This window comes from Podarcis liolepis (assembly GCF_965112155.1).
Source record: "Podarcis liolepis genome assembly, chromosome: 1".
Classification (NCBI taxonomy): Eukaryota; Metazoa; Chordata; class Lepidosauria; order Squamata; family Lacertidae; genus Podarcis; species Podarcis liolepis.
In genome coordinates, this window is record NC_139554.1 from 47,657,193 (window position 1) to 47,676,030 (window position 18,838).

Consider the following 18,838-nt stretch of genomic DNA (forward strand, 5'->3'; position numbering starts at 1 on the left):
CCTATTGTCCACAAATTATCTACTGCCTCTGCCCAGCCAAGGGATCCACCAAGATCACCATGCTTCAAATGCACACATTTACCTTCCCCAGTAGGTAGTAGAAAAGCAGTAGAAAATAATAAAGGGACCAACTTCAGTTCACCTCACCTGAGTGGCCACAGGATTGTTCACTGTCCCTTTACAGCTTCCAACCCCTGCTAGAGAATTCCCTGCTGTATCCTGTCCCTGAGACTCCAAGCAATTTGCTCCTTGCTTGATAATGCCAGGAATCAGCTCCTTTTCTGGAACCCTGAGAGACAAAACAAAACCAGAACACAAATTGCCAAATTATCAATACCATCTCTATATTTGATGGTGATAATCCAGAAGAAAATAAAAATAAATCTTCCATATACATATGAGAATAGTATCACACGACACAGAAATGCTATCACACCTCTGGAGTGAAACACAGCAATAAAAAGAATATTGCAATCAACTGAAGTCACTGAGGAAATTCAAGAAGAACACCAATTGTGAGAATGATAATACCATGTTAAAGCAGGTATATATGTGAACTGTTTGTTTTTCTTGGGCTACAAATTGTACACAAGAAAGTCTGTTTTCCCCAAGATTAACTATGCCCCTTAACTAACCCACTCCTGCTCTTTCGTACTTCAGTAATTAAAGAAGTGAGGTGCATCTTACACCACATTTACCTCAGTGATACTAACTAGTTTGTACCAGTTAAGCAAGCAGACTTTTTGATCTTTTTCAAATTATGGCAAAAGGTTTCAGAATCAGTCTTATTCGTTTTAATTACAGCAGATTATAACTTCTAAACATATTACAACATATACCGGCATATGTATTCTCATTTCTATCACTCCAACTGATGTACCACATAACTCCATTGTTCTCTGAGTGGGTTATATATTTTTGCCTTCTAGGATGCCTCATGAAAGAAGGCTACACCTTGCTTATGAGGTTCTGATGCTTTATCCTTTCACAATAAATTAAGCTCAACCCCAACTGTGCCTTCTACCGTTTCCCATAGCAACTTTTCAGAAAACCTGATCTTTACCACTGAATCAGAGCAAACATCAATTGTGTTTTCTACAGATTTATGTTTGCTCCAATTCAGGGTTAAGGAGCAGGTTTTCCCAGGAAAAGCAGCAGAGGAAACACAAAACCACTCGGAACCATGCCTAGAAACATGAGACAAGTGGAAAATCCCTTGGACTCATGCTTTCTGGGCACGAGACAAAGCAGAAGTGTGGATGAGCTCCCAGTTGTCTAATCCCACCTCAAAAGTTCAAGCTGCCATAGTGAAGAGGCATTGGTTCAAACAGAGCCATGTCAGGCCCATGGGTGGGAGGCATGGAGATACCTGTTCCAGAAAAGAACCTCCAATTTGTCATGCATCTTTCCAATGTGCTACAAGCATGTTTTACCTCTTGGGAAGGCACCTGCCACTTTCCTCCTTCCCACAATGTTAAATATACATCCTGCGGTTTTACTTGAGATTCAAAGGATGACTCACTTGAGCTCAGGGTAGACGTTCTCCAAGTACCACTGGAAGGATTTACAGTTCAGTTTCCTGCGCTGTTCCACTCGGTCCACAATACTGGAAGCAAAAGCAAATTGTTCCTATCTTCCTTGTGAATGTGGACAAAAGAGATTCTCATAACACAGGCAGAACACAAGCAAAGATTACAAAATGCCCAAATGTGTGAAGTGCAGCCACATGCTACTGAAACAATACAATGACACATTTTCACAACACCTATGCTAACAAGTCCTATCAGAGGTGCTTTTGTAATTTCTATTTTAAGCTTAGCGCAGGGGGCGGGGAGGAATCTCAGGCTGATGGGCTAGGTCGGACCTCTTCTGCCTGTCTCTTCCTCCTTTCCCAAGGCATCTATTAATGTAGTCCCACTCCTCTGTTCATCTTGAACCCTTTTGGGCTGCATGGGCCAGATATGGGTGTATCCTACGGCTCACTGAGAAACTGAAGTAGCATGGGAGTGTTTGTTCTGCTCCCAGTAGCATCTTTCTCCTTGCTTTGCCTAGGATCCAGTTACGTAAGGGTAAAGAGAAAGGTAATATACAGTAGCAGACCGCAGGGCGGGGGCAGAACTGGTTACCTAACCTCCCGGCAGCAAAGTCTCCACAGGCTACTGTGAGGGGCAAGGCGGTGGGGAGGTTGGCACCAGCTAAGCCAATAAGGTTCCACAGCAAACAACCACTTCACCGTCTTGCCTACTCTCACTGCCAGGAGGTCAGGTAAACGCCGTCACCTCAGCCCGGGATCTGTTTATGGTGATATAAAAAGTGAAGTCACAATGGATCCCTCAGCTGCCAAACAAAACTCATTTTCTCAGGCTTCACAAACTGAAAAGCAGACATACATACCAGCAAATCATATGCTGGTGCAGTCACTGGTGTTGCCCTTCTCTCAAGACGGCCTTCCTTTTTACGTTTTACAAGTGTGATGCATTAAATTGTTGATTTAATTTTTTTTTTAAAAAAAAACCCTAACCTGTAACGGTATTTTAAAATGCATAACTGTTCTGCGGATTTTGCGTATGAGAGATTTCTTAGGAACATGATGGGTGACAGCCAATCAGTGTCATATATAGCAGGTTTCAGCTATGAATCTGCAAAACATTAAAAAAAAAAACATCCCCATAGTGAAACCCCTTGCCTGAATCCCTGGCAAAGTGCTGCCTTGTCAGGTAGACCTTATGCCTAGAAATGTGGTAAGAAGAGCCCTTTTGGATCAGACCAACTAAAGGCCTAGTATCTAGTACAGCATCCTATAATGGCCAACCAGATGCCGAAGCCCACAAGCAAGAGCTTTCTCCTAGAAATGGGTATTGAGAGGCATAATAAACCTGATCCCAGAGGCAGGATATAACCATCATGTTCATTACTGGTCACTGTTGATAGGCTAAAGCTCCAAAAGTTGCCTAATGCCCTTTAAAGCCATCTAGTTCAAGCCATTTCGATTATACAGAACCACTACCATAGAGTGCAGGAGATGAACTTATGTTTAAATATAAAACCAATCAATACTAGAATGTGTTAATCAGCTGTTCGAATCATGTTTCCAGGGGCCTGTTAGTCATGGGAGAGTGCCTATGCTGTCAGCTCTCCCGAAGAGTAGCTTATAAGAGCTATCTGACACGAATACCCATTGGCCTGGTTTGGGATGCTTACCTTCCAAATGACTTTCCAATGGCAGATGGCCGGGCCTCATAATAATACTGCTTGTATTCGTCCATCCATACTTCTGCTGTACGTTTGGTATTTCTGCAGATGCGAAAGGTGAACCATGGTTATTTACTGTACCGCTTGTCATGACATGAAATTAAGTCACCCTTATGGAAACTTCAACCCTCCCAAATTCTCATCGCCAGCAAATTTGGAAGCACAGGGATGTCATCACTAAGCTTGTACCTTTCCCCCAAAACAGGAACCAATTGATGGGTGGTGGTGTTTGCACCCCATCTCTGAGCTTGCAAGACCACAACAGATTCATCCATCCCAACGGCTGCATCAACATAAAACAGCTATTCAACTGTTATTTTCTCTAAGGTTATTTATATCCCGCAGAACCTTGGATATGCAGGGAAGAATTCAACATAGTTATTAAGCTTGCCTGATGGAATGACTGGCCTTCTCCTTCCCCTACATGCTATTGTGGGGGTTCTCCTGAACCTAATCCAGAGCCAATTTGGGGGAGAATGCATGGAAAAGAGAGGGGTGTGTGTTCAGATGGAACAATACAAGCACATTCCTGTGAGAAAATCCCAGTAAAGGAAGAGGTACACTGGTTTCCCACCATGGCAGCTAACAAAATTCTATGGCAGCCACTCAGTTGTCCTTCCTGTATCCCGTGGTATTCGCGTGTGAGTGGGACAGAGTTCTGCTTGCACAATGGGACTTCTCCATCCTCTCCTCTCCCTTTCAGCTCTCTGCTCTGGAAAATTGACAACACAAGGGACTGCAGAGGAAGTCCTATTGTGCAAGCAGAACTTCGTTCACATGATGTTGGATTCAACCCATTGCCTCCACTCAGAGCTGCTGCCACTCTGTGGCACATGCGGAAGATCCAGAAGCCTCTTAACCGTCCTGCATACTTGGGGTCATAACAGGTGCAAAATATGTAAGAGGGTTGAGACATCTGGATCTTCCACATATGCCACAAAGCAGCTATGAGTGGAGGGTAATTGAACAGGGATTTACTGGCTGCCGTGCGGGGGTAGAAAAACTTGCGTTGCTGGTGAAGAGAAGAGGAAAACCGGGGCTGCTGTTTTTGGCAGGAGCCGCATGTTTTCCATAATGTCTAATTCTGGCCAAAACATATCAGCGGTTTGCGAGAACCCACACAGAAATTAACACTGGGTTACTATAGACCACAAGTATTGAGCCTGTGCAACTGTACTCCTGCATGATAAACAGTCAGCCTTAATTTAAAAATCATATTTTTACATTAAATAGGGGCTCATTGTCAAATATACTTCAATGGTTTTTATAAACTGCTATTTAATTAGGGTATAGCTCACACACTACTCTGCATTAGTATAGTGGTTTTTTCCAAGTATATAAAGTATATACCCAATGTATATAGAGGCTTTAAAAAACTATTTCCAGAGTATTAGAGAAGTGTTTGCTATAAATACAAATAAACAAAAACAGCAAGAAACGAGATAGATTTAGCCAGGAATATTCAAGCAGCTTTCATGAATTCCATATGGGTTCATACTCAAGTCCCTGAGTGAAGGAAGAAAACTGGCAAATAACTCAAGAAGTTGGCCCCAGTGTCCTTTCTTTCCTTCAGGCAAACACTATATCCTAGTTGGGCCTAAATGCACTCTGCCACCCTCCTGTTTCCTGAACTGGGATCAAGGAGTCACCCATTCCTACTTGATATAGGTCAGCGCATTTCCCTCAGGGAAGTCATACGGATGGCGCTTCCTGAAAACGTGTCCTACTCGGCTGCAGGGAACGATCTCCAAGCTGCCTCCACACATCCAGACGCGGAAAGAAAGCTCTAGAAAAGATCCAAGACAGCAGAAAAATAAAGTGAGAGAAGAAATGTGAAGGTTTTAAGCCTTATTTTTCACTCCCGTCTCACCTTGTACATGACTAATACAATGAGAAACCACAAAGGCAAGAATGGGTAAAGTGAAAAAGGATTTCTTAAAGAAGATGATGCTTCTTGCTGAGGGGGGAAATAAATGCATTTCCAGATGATTTTCCCTCCCTGGTCCCTCTGATCAGGATAGTGATGAGCTTCCTGGTCTTTTTAGGTGGAGCCTTGGGACCCCTCCTTTCAATTACACATTCAATATTATTTTGTGCTTATGATGCTATCAAAGTGATCATGCATGATTCCACGTTCAATACTCTTTTGGACCTGCAAAAGGTTTGGGGTGGCCGTACTGTTTCAATTCCAATCAGTGCACATCCGGTAACTTCTTGCTGAAATCCTGTAACTTTATACCCCACAGATGTTCTAGTGTATTTTTTATCCCACATCTGTTGTCCCGTAGTCCCTCCGGACAGCAGTACTGTGGCAGCATTGGGGAAGCATTGCAGAACAAACTAAAGCAGAACCACTAAATCTACCACTAAACTAAATCTACCACTAATGCACTATTATTGTGTCAAGAACACGTTGTAGAAAAGACCCACAATAAAACACCAGTCAGGAGGGGGCTTTCTGTAAGCTATCAATATGTATGGCATTGTTCTGTAACAGTCAGCAATTAAGATTACAACAGACTTGCTCACCAGAGTAAGATTCTCTTGATATAAATGAGCAGAGTTCTATTCATCCAATGGGACTTCGCCTTCTTCTCCCTTCCCCCAGCAGCCTCCTATGCTTCCCCCCAAATCTACTTGTTTGGGGGGGGGTGTCCCCCAACCATCCAGAGCATATGGGAGCATGTAGGAAGCTGCAAGGGGGAGGAAAGGAAGGAGACGTCATGCTGCATGAGACAAAATTTGTTCTGCTTTTACACAGACCCTGTTGGATACATTCCAGAGTGTCTAAAGGGAAAGACAGTACATATTAGAGAAGATTGTTAGAGTAAGATGAAAGGAATCAATTTCAAGGGCTGAATCGGTGTGAGAGTACAAAGCGAGGAACAGGAAATGGAAGACGAATGCATGATCTTAAGGGCACTGGTGAAAATAGACATTGAAAAACATTGTGGTGTCCCAAGCAACACGTTTCACATTGAGATTAAAGAGATGCCAAAAGATTATGGGAATTCTAGAAAAACGTGTAATCCGCTTTAATCACTGCTTAGGGGGATGTCTGCACTGGTCAATGTTTGTGCTTTTTAAAATATCTGGACCACTACTGCTTGTGCAGGTCCACACGTATTATGGGAATCAACACTGGAACTGCAAAAACCTGGAAGCATAATGGGCCAAAGAGCCTGTCTGAAACCTTCCCTTTTCTTAAAATTGGAGTTGTCTCTCTTTATTGTACAACCTTTCAGAAAAACCCCAAACCCACTATTGATTCACTTGCTAAGCAACTCAGTTTCCTATGGCAGTGTCTGACCCTGTTTATTTAAACAGATATATTCTGACCCATCCCCCTTTGCTTCTAGACGTTTCGCTGCCCTGAAGTAAAATTCACTTTTATTTCTTTGTTAATAGCATCAGAGGACCACCAGGGCTTTGATGTTCAAAAGCTCATTTGAATCACTGAAGAGAGGTGACCTTGCAAAAGCTTATGGATCCATCCTCCTGCGTTTAATATCTGCCACTCTGGTCAAGCTCCCTATTTGAATATTTATTTGGAGGCACAAAGAAAACACCAGGGAAGGGACTGCCAGATCAATCACAAAGGAGAGGAGAGGTTGTACAGTCACTAGAAAGGGCTTTCATGGATATTTCATATTATGGATTGTCTCTGATATGTTCTTTTGTCTGGCCACTGAAGGTCAATACGTGATGGTGAAGACCAATGGCATCTACTGCAACAGGTGGAGTAGGAAAAGCAGATTTATCACCAGCCCCAAGTGATATGGATCCTGGCCTTCACCCCAAGCCTCTAGTTCCTGCCAGGGCCCACTCTCTATGGAAGTTTGGTGGGTGGCCCTTGCATGGAACTCCTGGGAGAGCTGGATCTGGCCAGCATGTTGCAGGGTTTTTTTTGAAAGAGGGTGAGGACCTTTCTCACCACCCTTTTATGGTAATCTGGTTTTAATGAGCTGAGTTGGGAAACATTTATTTGCATCTTTCTTCTATCATTACTGATTTTGTGGTGTTTAATTAGGATTTAATTATGGTTTTTATTGTGTTTGAATTGGATTATTTCTATAAGCTGCTTTGGGAGCCTGCTGGCTGAAGCATGGGATAGGAATAAATAAAACAGACCTGTGGCCAATATCTTAACTCCATTTCCCCTCAATCTGGAACGCTAAAGCATTCTGAAAGCCCAATGCAATGTTAGTTATCCAACTCTGACCCATTTCCTTCTCCGAGCTCCTAGCTGCCACCACCCTCCAGCATCATGGTTGAATCCTTAGCAGTTTTGTACTAATCTAACTAACAGAATCTATGACAGTTCCTGTTTCTGGACCCCTTTCAAGATCCCAGTACATTTCTGAGCACAATTCAAAGTGTTGGCATTGACCTTTAAAGCCCTAAATGGCCTCAGCCCAGTATACCTGAAGGAGCGTCTCCACCCCATCATTCAGCCCAGACACTGAGGTCCAGCGCCGAGGGTCTTCTGGCGGTTCCCTCACTGTGAGAAGTGAGGTTACAGGGAACCAGGCAGAGGGCTTTCTCAGTGGTGGCACTCGTCCTGTGGAACGTTGTCCCCATCAGATGTCAAGGAAATAAACAACTACCAGACTTTTAGAAGACATCTGAAGGCAGCCCTGTTTAGGGAAGTTTTTAATGTTTGATGTTTTATTGCATTTTTAATATTTTGTTGGGAGCAGCCCAGAGTGGCTGGGGAAACCCAGCCAGATGGGCGGGGTACAAATAATAAATTGTTGTTGTTGTTATTGTTATTGTTATTATCATCTTTGAACACCTATGCATGGAAACCAGTAATAAAGATCTCGCAAAAATGTTGTCTAAGAATCTGTAGAGTGAGACTGACATATACATAGATCTGCAGAGCAGTATGCCTGGTGGCTGGAAACAGATCTTATCAGTCTGCAAGTAGTTCCTGGATGAGGGTGAAAGCCACAATCTACGATGCTCCCAACCAGAAGGAAACGTTGTGTGAGCAGGTGACCTGGGAAGAACTGAAGAGAGTAGACAACAAAAGTAGAAGTCACGGCATCAACTCACCAAAGTTCTCTCCTCCCCAGATGTCCATCTGAGTGTCATATTTTCCAAGATGGTTAAACCAAGATTTATCTATCACAAAGATGCCTCCTGCTATGACAGGTGTTCTAGGGGAAATGAGGGCAAGAAAGGATTTACACAAAATATCAGTGAAATATATTTAAATGCAATAGAAACATACTGCATATATACAGCAACATGTTCCATCTGAAGTCATTTAGAAAGAAGAACCATTAGACTCCAGATTTTTCTATGAGCTGGTGCAGACTTAATTAGAGTAAAACCTTAACTGTAGTTAAGAGATTAGAAGCAAGTGCAAGATCACTCATGTTCTCTCCCCCCCCCCCATGTATGTACATACACACAATCACACACACAGCCCTTAACTGCAGTTACATTGGCAGCAATTATAACCTGGTTTCTGCATAACCAGAGTATGGTATTGTTTAAGAACTAAGCAAGTAAGCCAAGCAGAAGACCCTGAAGCAAAATGCAAGTTGACTGATTTTCTACACCCATGCCAGAGGCATACCTAAAGATTCAGCTGGCAGTGCAACCAGGCACCTCCTTTGCCCCCAACTGAACCATCTAATCCCGATTGGGAAGATAGGGAAAGGCAAGTACCGTATTTTTCGCTCTATAACATGCACCCGACCATAACACGCACATAGTTTTTAGAGGAGGAAAACAAGAAAAAAAATATTCTAAACGAAACAGCGGATGTATGATTTTTGTGGTTCATGCTGTGGCCACAGACATGTGATCTGACGGTGAGTTTGGGGTAGCCCAATGCAAAAATCCTGTGGATCCATGCTTTGTAACCACGTTTTTGCACCACTGCGGCCCCAGGCAACAGTGGGTGCGTGATTTTTTTGGTGCAAGCTGTAGCCATGGACATGCTATGTGATCTGATGGTGAATTTGGGGTGACCCAGTGCAAAAATCCTGAGGATCCATGTGGATCCGTGCTTTGTAACCACGTTTTAAGTGGGGAGGGAAGGAAAAGCACTCAAGGGACAAGGACCACGCGTGGGGTGGGTGGAGAAGGATGCTGTTAATAATGCAGAAGAGGGGTATAAGAGGAGAAGGCTCCTCTCCTCTCCCGCTTTGCTCCTTTAAAGCAAGCAGGCTCTCTGTCCCTCTCTCCTCCCCACTCAGTGGCTCTTCTCCCGCTTTGCTGTTTCAAAGCGAGCCACGAAGGAGGGAAGGAAGGGGAACCATGGATCCTCTGCTCACGACTGCAGCAGATTCCCCCCGCCATCCGTAGGCATTCGCTCCATAACACGCACAGACATTTCCCCTTACTTTCTAGGAGGAAAAAAGTGAGTGTTATGGTGCAAAAAATACAGTAAATCCTGCCATTTTAATAATAACAATAATAATAATTATTAGTAATACACGTATATCCCACCTTTGTTCCAAGGAACTCAAGGCAGCACTCATGTTTCTCCCCCTCGCCATTTTAACTTCACAACAACCCTGTGAGGTAGGTTCGGCTGAGAGACAGTGATCGTCCAATGGGTTTCCTCATGGAGGAAAGGGCTATTGAAGGCTAATAGCCATCATAGCTATGGCCTGCCTCTATAGCTGGAGGAAATAATGCTTCTCAACACCAGTTGCTGGAAACCACAGGAGAGGAGAGTGTGCTCTCCTGCTTGAATCCTGCTTGCAGGTTTCCCGCAGGCATCTGGTTGGCCACTGTGAGAACAGAATGCTGGACTACATGGGCACTTGGCCTGATCCAGCAGACTCTTCTATGGTTCTCATGCTCTTAAGAGTTTCATGGCTGAGTGGGGATTGGAAGCCCAGTCTCCTAGGTTCAACACCCTAACCACTACACTGAACCGCAGCACTAAAGTCAGGCAGAAGAATGTACAGACCTTCTGATTGTCCCAATCAGCCATGTGGACCAGCAGACACTAGAACAAGCTTAATCATCCTGGGTGCTTAAGACTAGAGGAGTTGGGGTACTGTACTAGAGATCCAACACCCACAAATTCAGGCAGTGTGGACACCCATATGAGTGCAAATCAGCTGATAAGATTATGCTTCAATCCACCTATCTTCCTTCTTTTAATTTGCCTCGATTTGGTGGTCCTTATCTGCATTATATGGGACGCGTGTGGCGCTGTGGGTTAAACCACAGAGCCTAGAACTTGCTGATCAGAAGGTTGGTGGTTTGAATCCCTGCGACGGGGTGAGCTCCCGTTGCTCGGTCCCTGCTCCTGCCAACCTAGCAGTTCGAAAGCACGTCATAGTGCAAGTAGATAAATAGGTACCGCTCTGGCAGGAAGGTAAATGGCGTTTCCGTGTGCTGCTCTGGTTTGCCAGAAGCGGCTTAGTCATGCTGGCCACATGACTGTACGCTGGCTCCCGGGATGAGCGCCGCAACCCCAGAGTCGGCCATGACTGGACCTAATGGTCAGGGGTCCCTTTACCTTTAGCTATCTGCATTACAGTATGTGTGGAGAGAGAATGTGTGTATATATCAGAATTAATCAGGCAGTGAATATATAGGTCACCACCACAGAATGTGCAAATGGTTTTGTTGAAACCTTGAGGGAAAAGGATGGCCTTGTCTTGGCCGCAGTAGACCCTATTCTGGTCACGCGCCAGCTTGGAAAAGTTCATTGTTCCTGATAGACAGTGGTAACAATTTCTAAAATGAGGGCCATGACATTTCCCCTGCCTCAGAAAGGAGATGGCCACATATATTCATAACAGCCTGAAAAACCAATATACTATGCACTGCATATTATAGCAGTGCAGGCCACTCAAGCCAACAGATTGAGTTGCAAGTATTTGTCAGGAATATTAAAACTCTTCAGGGAACAATAGATATTGATTAACTGCAGCTCTTAAATGAACCACACATGACCTCTGAACACTTCCCGTGGTAACATCAACAAATGGAACAGCTTCTCATATCAGACAAAAAGATGAAGTTGTGAGCAAAAGAGCTTACCTGATGGACTCAGTAGGATCTGTTCTGGACAATTTTTGCTCAATGGGGATTTGCTCCCACTTAAAGTGAAGGCTCCAGTCAAACCCTAAAATGCGGAACAGAGTAGAACATGTTTGCAGTTTCTCAAATACAGAGGAAAACCAGAAACTAACAAGGGTTTCTGGAAAATGTGAAAATAGGCTTCAAGTCTCCATTTAGGATACTTTGGGAAGAAGCTTGGAACACAGCAACACATACCGCTTAGCAATAATTAGATGGTGTTGACACTGCTTATTCGCACATGATCTCAGGGCAGCAGGAGACAAGCAGACTTGTGTTAGCCAGGCCTCGAGGTATCCCTATAGATGCGCCCTGTTCCTTAGCGGTATTTATCTGAGCTCAATTGCATTCCAAATCTTCCAATGTGTGTTCCCAGAGAGAAATGCAATAATTAGTGCTTCAGCCTTCCACTCAGACTGTCCTATGCCTCATTGGCCGCCAAAGTTATGAGACGTTAATCAGCACTCTCAGTGGGATGACATGTATTTCCGGGAACAAAGTCTCTCTGTTCGCTGTAATTGGCTTTTCCCCATGCGCATCACATAAAACGCTGCCTAATTTACCATTTTTGCAAATTGGGAAGATCCTGTGGGAAGGAAGGTGAATGGCAGGAGCTGTATGCAAGTGGGCTCTGCAAAACTGAGAGGGAGGGGAAGTTGAGACCTGCACTTGAGTAGAAGGAGTGTTTCCCCAACACTTGGGGAAAGGGTGGTGGATGTGTAGATGTCCCCCCCCCCCCCCAAGAGAACAGAGTGGAGCAGCTGGACTTCTTTGCATTTGGGTTCCTTGTATATATATAAAAAAGGTGAAATAAAAGGAAATTCTGGGGGCTTATCAAATATAAGGCTTCCCCATATTAATCACTTAGTATGCTGGTCATCTGTATTAGTAATCTGTGGCAGATGGCACTGAATGGGGAAAGACATTTGTGCTTTCCAAAGCAGATTCCTCTCCTTATTCAAGGAAATCTTTGCTTTCCTCTTCCTTTGTTTTTATGTCATTTTTATTTATATCTTTTACTACTCTTTTTTTAAAAGCAGGTTCTTCTCCCCCCCCCCCCGTGAACCCCAACAAACATGCATAGATCAGCTGAGGAGGAGGAAGGTGCGCATACCGCATTTTCTAAATTAATGTCTGGTTCTCTCTTTCCCTTCCATGTGTGTATGTGCTAGGAATGTGTGTTAAGGAGGTTGTGTGTTTGTGTATGCTTGACCATCCCCACTGTTGGAATATGGCCTCTGAGAGCTCTCCATCCAATAAACCCAGCTCTTGGGCTGAAGCAGCTACTCTAAGACATCACAGGCTTTCCCTCCTCTAAGAATCCCTTGCCGTTCCATGTATTGCCTCCTCGATTAACCTACAACCGTCTCTAGGCACACCAGCCTTTTCCCTTGACACCACAAAGTCGGCCTTTCCTGCAATAAATCTGCCTGGCAGCAGCAGAAGAGAAATATCTCCCCAATTTGCACCTCTCTTTCCCAGTTTCTTGCCTTGGCAAGCATCAATGCCATCACCTGCCTATGGGAGGGATTGCACCACATGCCCCTTGACAGCTCCTGATTCATGAAATTCCCTCTACCTGTCAATCTTCCCCGCTCCTGGCGGCTCAGGATAAAGGCACATCTGTGAAGACCTAGGAATTGCACGTAAGCCTTTTTTGAAACTTAGCCTATAGCCCGCACTGTTGTGTATAACATAGCCTGTTTTGTTTGATTTTGTACCCTGCTTTCTTGATTTCTATCCTTTCCCTCGGAGCCTGATAAAGCCTTCTCTGCTAGAGTATGTAGTTTAGCTGCCTTCTACTGCTAAATGGGAGTAAGCAGGGAAAGGGCTGGAGCTTTTCCAGTCACATCTGGAGATCAGCTGCAGGTGCCCTTCGTCCAAGTTAATAATCCATAGGCTGTGGGCAGCTCACAAGCCCAAGGGGTAACTGCTGGCCATTGGTTCATAGAATTGGAGAGCTGGAAGGGACCAAGAGGGTAATCTAGTCCAACCCCCTGCAATGCAGGCATCTTTTTGTCCAATGTGGGGCTCGAATCCCAACCCTGAGATGAAGAGTCTCATGCTTTTCCAACTAAGCTATTGTCAGAACTAATTTAAAAAGAAAGGAGACTGTGTGACACTCAGGCAGAATCTCTTTCACAGCGCATATATATTATTAAACTTCATTTTAAGGTGTGTGAAATTACAGATACAATAGATGGATCCACAGTATTAAATGCAAAACGAGAGATAATGTCATGGGCTTAAAACAAGCATGAGCTTATTTTTAGAAACCACAAATTAAGGGTGTTTTGGTCTTTAAGGTTGAGGAATAAGGATGGGGAACAGGGAAGGAACTGACAGCAAGGTGACTTCCCCTCATTCAGTTGTAACCTGAACCCCCTTCCCAGATTCTTACTGTTTTCATAGAAATTGCCAATGCATTTTCAGGTGTTACCTACAACAACTATGAAAGGCTAAATGCTAGTGTGTGTGTGTGTGTGTGTGTGTGTGTGTGTGTGTGTGTGTGTGTTTATAAATGTGAAAGCTGGATTCTGCACAAACTGTTCAAGGCTGTACTCCATAATCACAGCCATGAAGATTTGAAATTACACACATATACACACTCTGAGCACAGGCTCAACTGCTGATGAAATCCTAGGCTTTTATTCTGGCATATTTGGCATTGAGATCAAAAGGAACCAGCTATGTTGGGCCAATCCAGGGGGAGGGAGACCTTTCTTAAGAATTTACTTATTCACCTTACCTACCTCCCCTCAAATCTGCTGATGCTGCTAAGTAGGCAAAATTTTCCAGGCTTATCACATCGATGATAGGACTCACCACCCGAGTATAATCCTGAAAGAAAAGACAAGGAAGGAAAGAAATTAGAATTTTGCCAGGAGGGAGGGAGATTAAGCGTCAGGAAATCAGAGACCATGAGATTTATGCACATAGCGGAATGAGAAGCATATTTGCATACTGCCTTACTTTCTTAGTCCCAGCACGGAACCTGGAGATAAGGAAGGGACAAATTTGTGGCTTTTGGGGGAGATTTTAACCCCTCAGTTGTTGTTGTCGGGGGTTTTGGGGGGGGGGTTGCAGCTGAGATTCAAAGGAACTTCTTCCACAATTAACAGAAGGACAAGGATGAAGAGGGGGTGGAGATTCATAACACAGTGGCTACTGGTAAAATGTATGTTCTTGATTTTCTGGTCACATATGCAGGACATGGTTTCAAAGGGTTATTGATCAGAGACACTATCAGATCATGCAGGTGTACTGTTAAGCTTTGATTTCCTACAGTCATCCCAGGAAAGCTGTTGACAGACTAGAATTATGGAGGTGGGAAACTGCTGCTTCTGACAGAAGCCATTTCCCTTTCTGATTCCACAGGAGAACTTGACAGAGAAAGCCTCCCTTTGGCACTTGAGATGCACAATCGTTTAAAACCATTTTATCCGCATCCTTCTCCTGATTTTGCTCATAGTTTCATGAAGTCTGCTTGCTTAGGCAATGTTAATTGTTCCACTGAATCATCTTGCAGGGAAATCTGTCTGTCTCTCCAACTGTTCTTATTACTTCTGCGGGTTCATCCATACCAGATGTTCCCAGAGATACATCCCAGGGACAGCTGGTGAAGTCTATCTCATATCCCAAGTGGTGTCCCTAACCAGGGCTTTAATTCCAGGTTTCGTCACTGCAAAGTGAATGCCTCATTAAAGAGATACTCACTTGCCCTGAAATAGCCTTGGTAATTAGCAACATTTACTCCTAGCAAGGCTCCTGCTTGAAACAGCCGACAACGGGAGCTTCCAGGCGGTTGCTGTTTTGGGGTGGGATTCCGTCACATACCATACAATTCAGGTTGCACAATTATAGTTGATTGGGTTGGCTTGTGCAACAAACCCACTTCCCCAAAATGCACTGGGAAGTAAAAAGGAAAAAGGTAAAGGACCCCGGATGGTTAAGTCCAGTCAAAGGCGACTATGGGGTTGCGGCGCTCATCTTGCTTTCAGGCCGAGGGAGCCGGCGTTTGTCCACAGACAGCTTTCTGGGTCATGTGGCTAGCATGACTAAACTGCTTCTCACACAACGGAACACCATTATGGAAGCCAGAGTGCACAGAAACGCTGTTTACCTTCCTGCCGCCGCAGCAGTACCTGTTTATCTACTTGCACTGGTGTGCTTTTGAACTGCTGGGTTGGCAAAAGCTGAGACAGAGCAACGGGAGCTCACTCCATCGCGGGGATTCAAACCGCCAACCTTCTGACTGGCAAGCCCAAAAGGCTCAGTGGTTTAGAACACAGCGCCACCCGCTGGGCTATAGCATAATACTTGCTGTGGTGAGATGCCATTTAACCGGCTCTCCACAAACAGATCAGAATGAATGCTCATTCAACAGCCAATGCAGTCTTATCTCCCGGTCAACAAATAAGGACAAGCATTCAATAAACAAGCCATTTGGAAGCATCCTATGCCAGGTACGTACTCACAGGCACATCTAATCATGGATAGACAGCCCAAGAGGCTATTCCAGCAATTTTTGGCTCTAAAGGTGGGAAGAGAACGGCATCTACCCCCTTATGGGTGGCTGTTTGCAGGAAAGTAGGGCTGGTATCCAAGTTTGGCCTGGCTGCTGAACTACCGAGGCCCAGCCCTTTGGAGCTTCTGCTCATGGTCATTGCAACAAGCTTTTTCACCCGCCTCTTGCTCTGGCCCAGACAACCATGGAGACAAAGCAGGATCAGCGGATGTCACTGCCTGCTTGCTCACTGTCAAGCAGGGAAGGCGCTGAGATCTCCTGCTGGCAGGCAGGAACATCCTTCAGCCAGAGAATCCATTAATGACTAATCATTTAAGCAGGCTCAGGACTTGGGTGAAGAATCCCTGTTGTGCTTTTTAACACATGCTGCCTGCAAAATACAAAAGGCAGCGCAGAAACCTATGAAGTGAAGACAATGGGAGTTAGCCCCAGGCATAATTTTTGAAGGCTGTGCTAGAGCAGGTATAGCCCACAAGGAAAACCCATAGGGAGAGTGGTTAATTTGGACAGTCGGGGGCTGCCTACCTTTAGAAGGGGTGAAGGAAGACAAACGAGCAGGCAAAAGGGTCAAAAGCTGGTCTCCCTGCAAAGTGGTTGGAGGCCAACAGACAAAACAGATGTTTCATGTTTAGGCAGTAGAAGCCTAGGGGTCAAAGATAGCTGGCATTGACAAGCTCCAAGAGATCTAAATTCGAACCAGCTCACGGCACATAAAAGGCAGCAACTTCAGAAACGGTGACCTTGAAAATGGTGTGGGAGAGACAGCTGTGGCGAAGTAAGACCCTTGTGACACTTAAGCTGTGTGACACTTGTGGATTTTTGAAAATACCAGGCATAGTGGGAAGAAGGGAATTGCCCTCAGAAACGCAGCACATGATCAGGAGAGGTTCAAGCCTCTCTTTCCTGGGGCCATGATAGTGGTAAAACCTGCCTGCAAGGCAACTTACGTTAGGAAGAGAGCTCCAAGCGGTGTTTTCCTAATGTAAACTTGCCACATGGAAGGGAGCAGTTTTCACTAACATGCTAATTTTACTAACAGGCTTAAACCGGGGTGGGTGGGAACCTGCTGCCCTCCAGATATTGCTGGATACCAATTCCCACCAGTCCCAACTAGCACGGCCAGTGGCAGGGGACGATGGGTCCAGTAACATGCAGCAGGACACAGATTTCCCCCTCCCGACTCCTAGCTTAAATTTGCCCTAACCAAACGCCACATTCCCAAGGGCAATCAGTTGCCAATTTCTGCACTAGGCATTTAATTAAACAACAACAACAACACAATGTGGTTGAGAATCACATCACCTGCATCACATATAGTTAGGCTCTGAGATCTGGGCACAAAGATGAAATGAAGGGGGGAAGCTATGGGGTTTGGGAGGTTTTCCCCATGTGTCTAAAGGTATGTTAAGTCTACTAGTTTATATTAGTTTATATCATAACTGTCATTGTTAACTCCACTCAACCACCCAAATAATCCTGGGAATTATAGTTGGGTGACAGTGGTGAAAATTCTTTTAGAGGCTCCAAGCTGCCCTCACAGAACATCAGTACCTGGGAGAGGAAAGGGCTGGTAAATATGCCATACTATCTGTAGCGCAGATATATAAGCAAACGTGTTTCTTGGCACTGAAACAGGCGTGCACCTGACAACAAAAAGGTAGGCCTGAAATAGAGAAACTCAAACACAATAAACTTCTTGAAATGTCTGGACTCAAATCCTCCTCTGCTGCTGAGCTGTCCAGGCACATTTCCTTCCGTGCAAGAGCAGTCAATGAGCTGCCACTGCTATTGTTGGTCCTGCCAGCAGCATGATTTTATGAGCAAATATAAAACAGACATTTATGGGCTACTGAGAAGGAGGATTTATTGAGCCGAGGCTTTTTAAGTCACCAGTTCTAAGGTTTCACCTTCTTCCTCCCTTTGGCATTAAGCTGAACATATATGTAATTTGCATCTATAGCAGTTCCTCCCACCTGCCTCCTGGGCCCTGTTAACTACCTAAAAGCTTTCCCTCCTCTTTTCTTGCCTTCCTGAGGAGAAAGCAGGCCTTAAATGCGGCAGGAAGGCCGGCCCTCCCCTCCCAGCTCCGAAACGGCAGAGTTTTCAGCAGCACCGTCACATCCTTTCGCTGACCCTCTTGGCACAGGCAGGATGAGAACTGCCAACTCAGCTGCATCGTTTTTTCCTCTCCATCTACCCTGGGGGCTACCGCCTCCCCCACTCCCAAATGAACGCCACACAGTGCATTATTTATTACACAACTCTGAAAAAAGGACTCCCATATTAAGCTATATTTTGGTGTAACGAATGCATGTGGGGAGAGGGAATTCAGCAATAGGAGATAAGAGGCTGGGAAGCTCCGTTTTTCGCCCTCTCTCATAGCACTAGAGCTCATGGACTTCCAACAAAGCTGAATGTTGGAAGATTCAGGACAGATAAAAGAAAGTACCCCTTCGAGCAGCACAACTGAAGGAGCGTCTCCACCCCCATCGTTCTGCCTGGACACTGAGGTCCAGTGCCAAGGGCTTTCTGGCGGTTCCCTCACTGCGAGAAGCCAAGTCACAGGGAACCAGGCAGAGGGCCTTCTCGGTAGTGGCGCCCGCCCTGTGGAACGCCCTCCCACCAGATGTCAAAGAGAAAAACAACTACCAGACTTTTAGAAGACATCTGAAGGCAGCCCTGTTTAGGGAAGCTTTTAATGTTTAATAAAAGTAAAGATAAAGGGACCCCTGACCATTAGGTTCAGTCGTGGCCGACTCTGGGGTTGCGGCACTCATCTTGCTCTATAGGCCGAGGGAGCCGGCGTTTGTCTGCAGACAGCTTCTGGGTCATGTGGCCAGCATGACAAAGCTGCTTCTGGCGAACAAGAGCAGCGCATGGAAACGCCGTTTATCTTCCCGCCGGAGTGGTACCTATTTATCTACTTGCACTTTGACGTGCTTTCGAACTGCTAGGTGGGCAGGAGCAGGGACCGAACAACGGGAGCTCTTTAATGTTTAA

The 18,838-nt window shown here is 45.0% G+C and overlaps 1 protein-coding gene across 3 annotated transcripts in view; it reads right to left on the reverse strand.

The window, feature by feature from the left end:
• Positions 1-18,838, reverse strand: part of GALNT16 (polypeptide N-acetylgalactosaminyltransferase 16) — a 144,024-nt gene that overhangs the window by 17,443 nt on the left and 107,743 nt on the right. For all 3 annotated transcript variants that reach the window (XR_014527307.1, XM_083508274.1, XM_083508273.1), the window contains exons 7-13: positions 14,064-14,151; positions 11,272-11,356; positions 8,311-8,414; positions 4,912-5,038; positions 3,202-3,294; positions 1,523-1,606; positions 148-289 (exon numbers count right to left, since the gene is read on the reverse strand). Coding sequence is in view for 2 of the 3 variants with exons in the window: in XM_083508274.1 (XP_083364400.1) it covers positions 148-289; positions 1,523-1,606; positions 3,202-3,294; positions 4,912-5,038; positions 8,311-8,414; positions 11,272-11,356; positions 14,064-14,151 (723 nt within the window). In the remaining variant the exon portion in view is untranslated. The remainder of the gene's footprint in view (positions 1-147; positions 290-1,522; positions 1,607-3,201; positions 3,295-4,911; positions 5,039-8,310; positions 8,415-11,271; positions 11,357-14,063; positions 14,152-18,838) is intronic.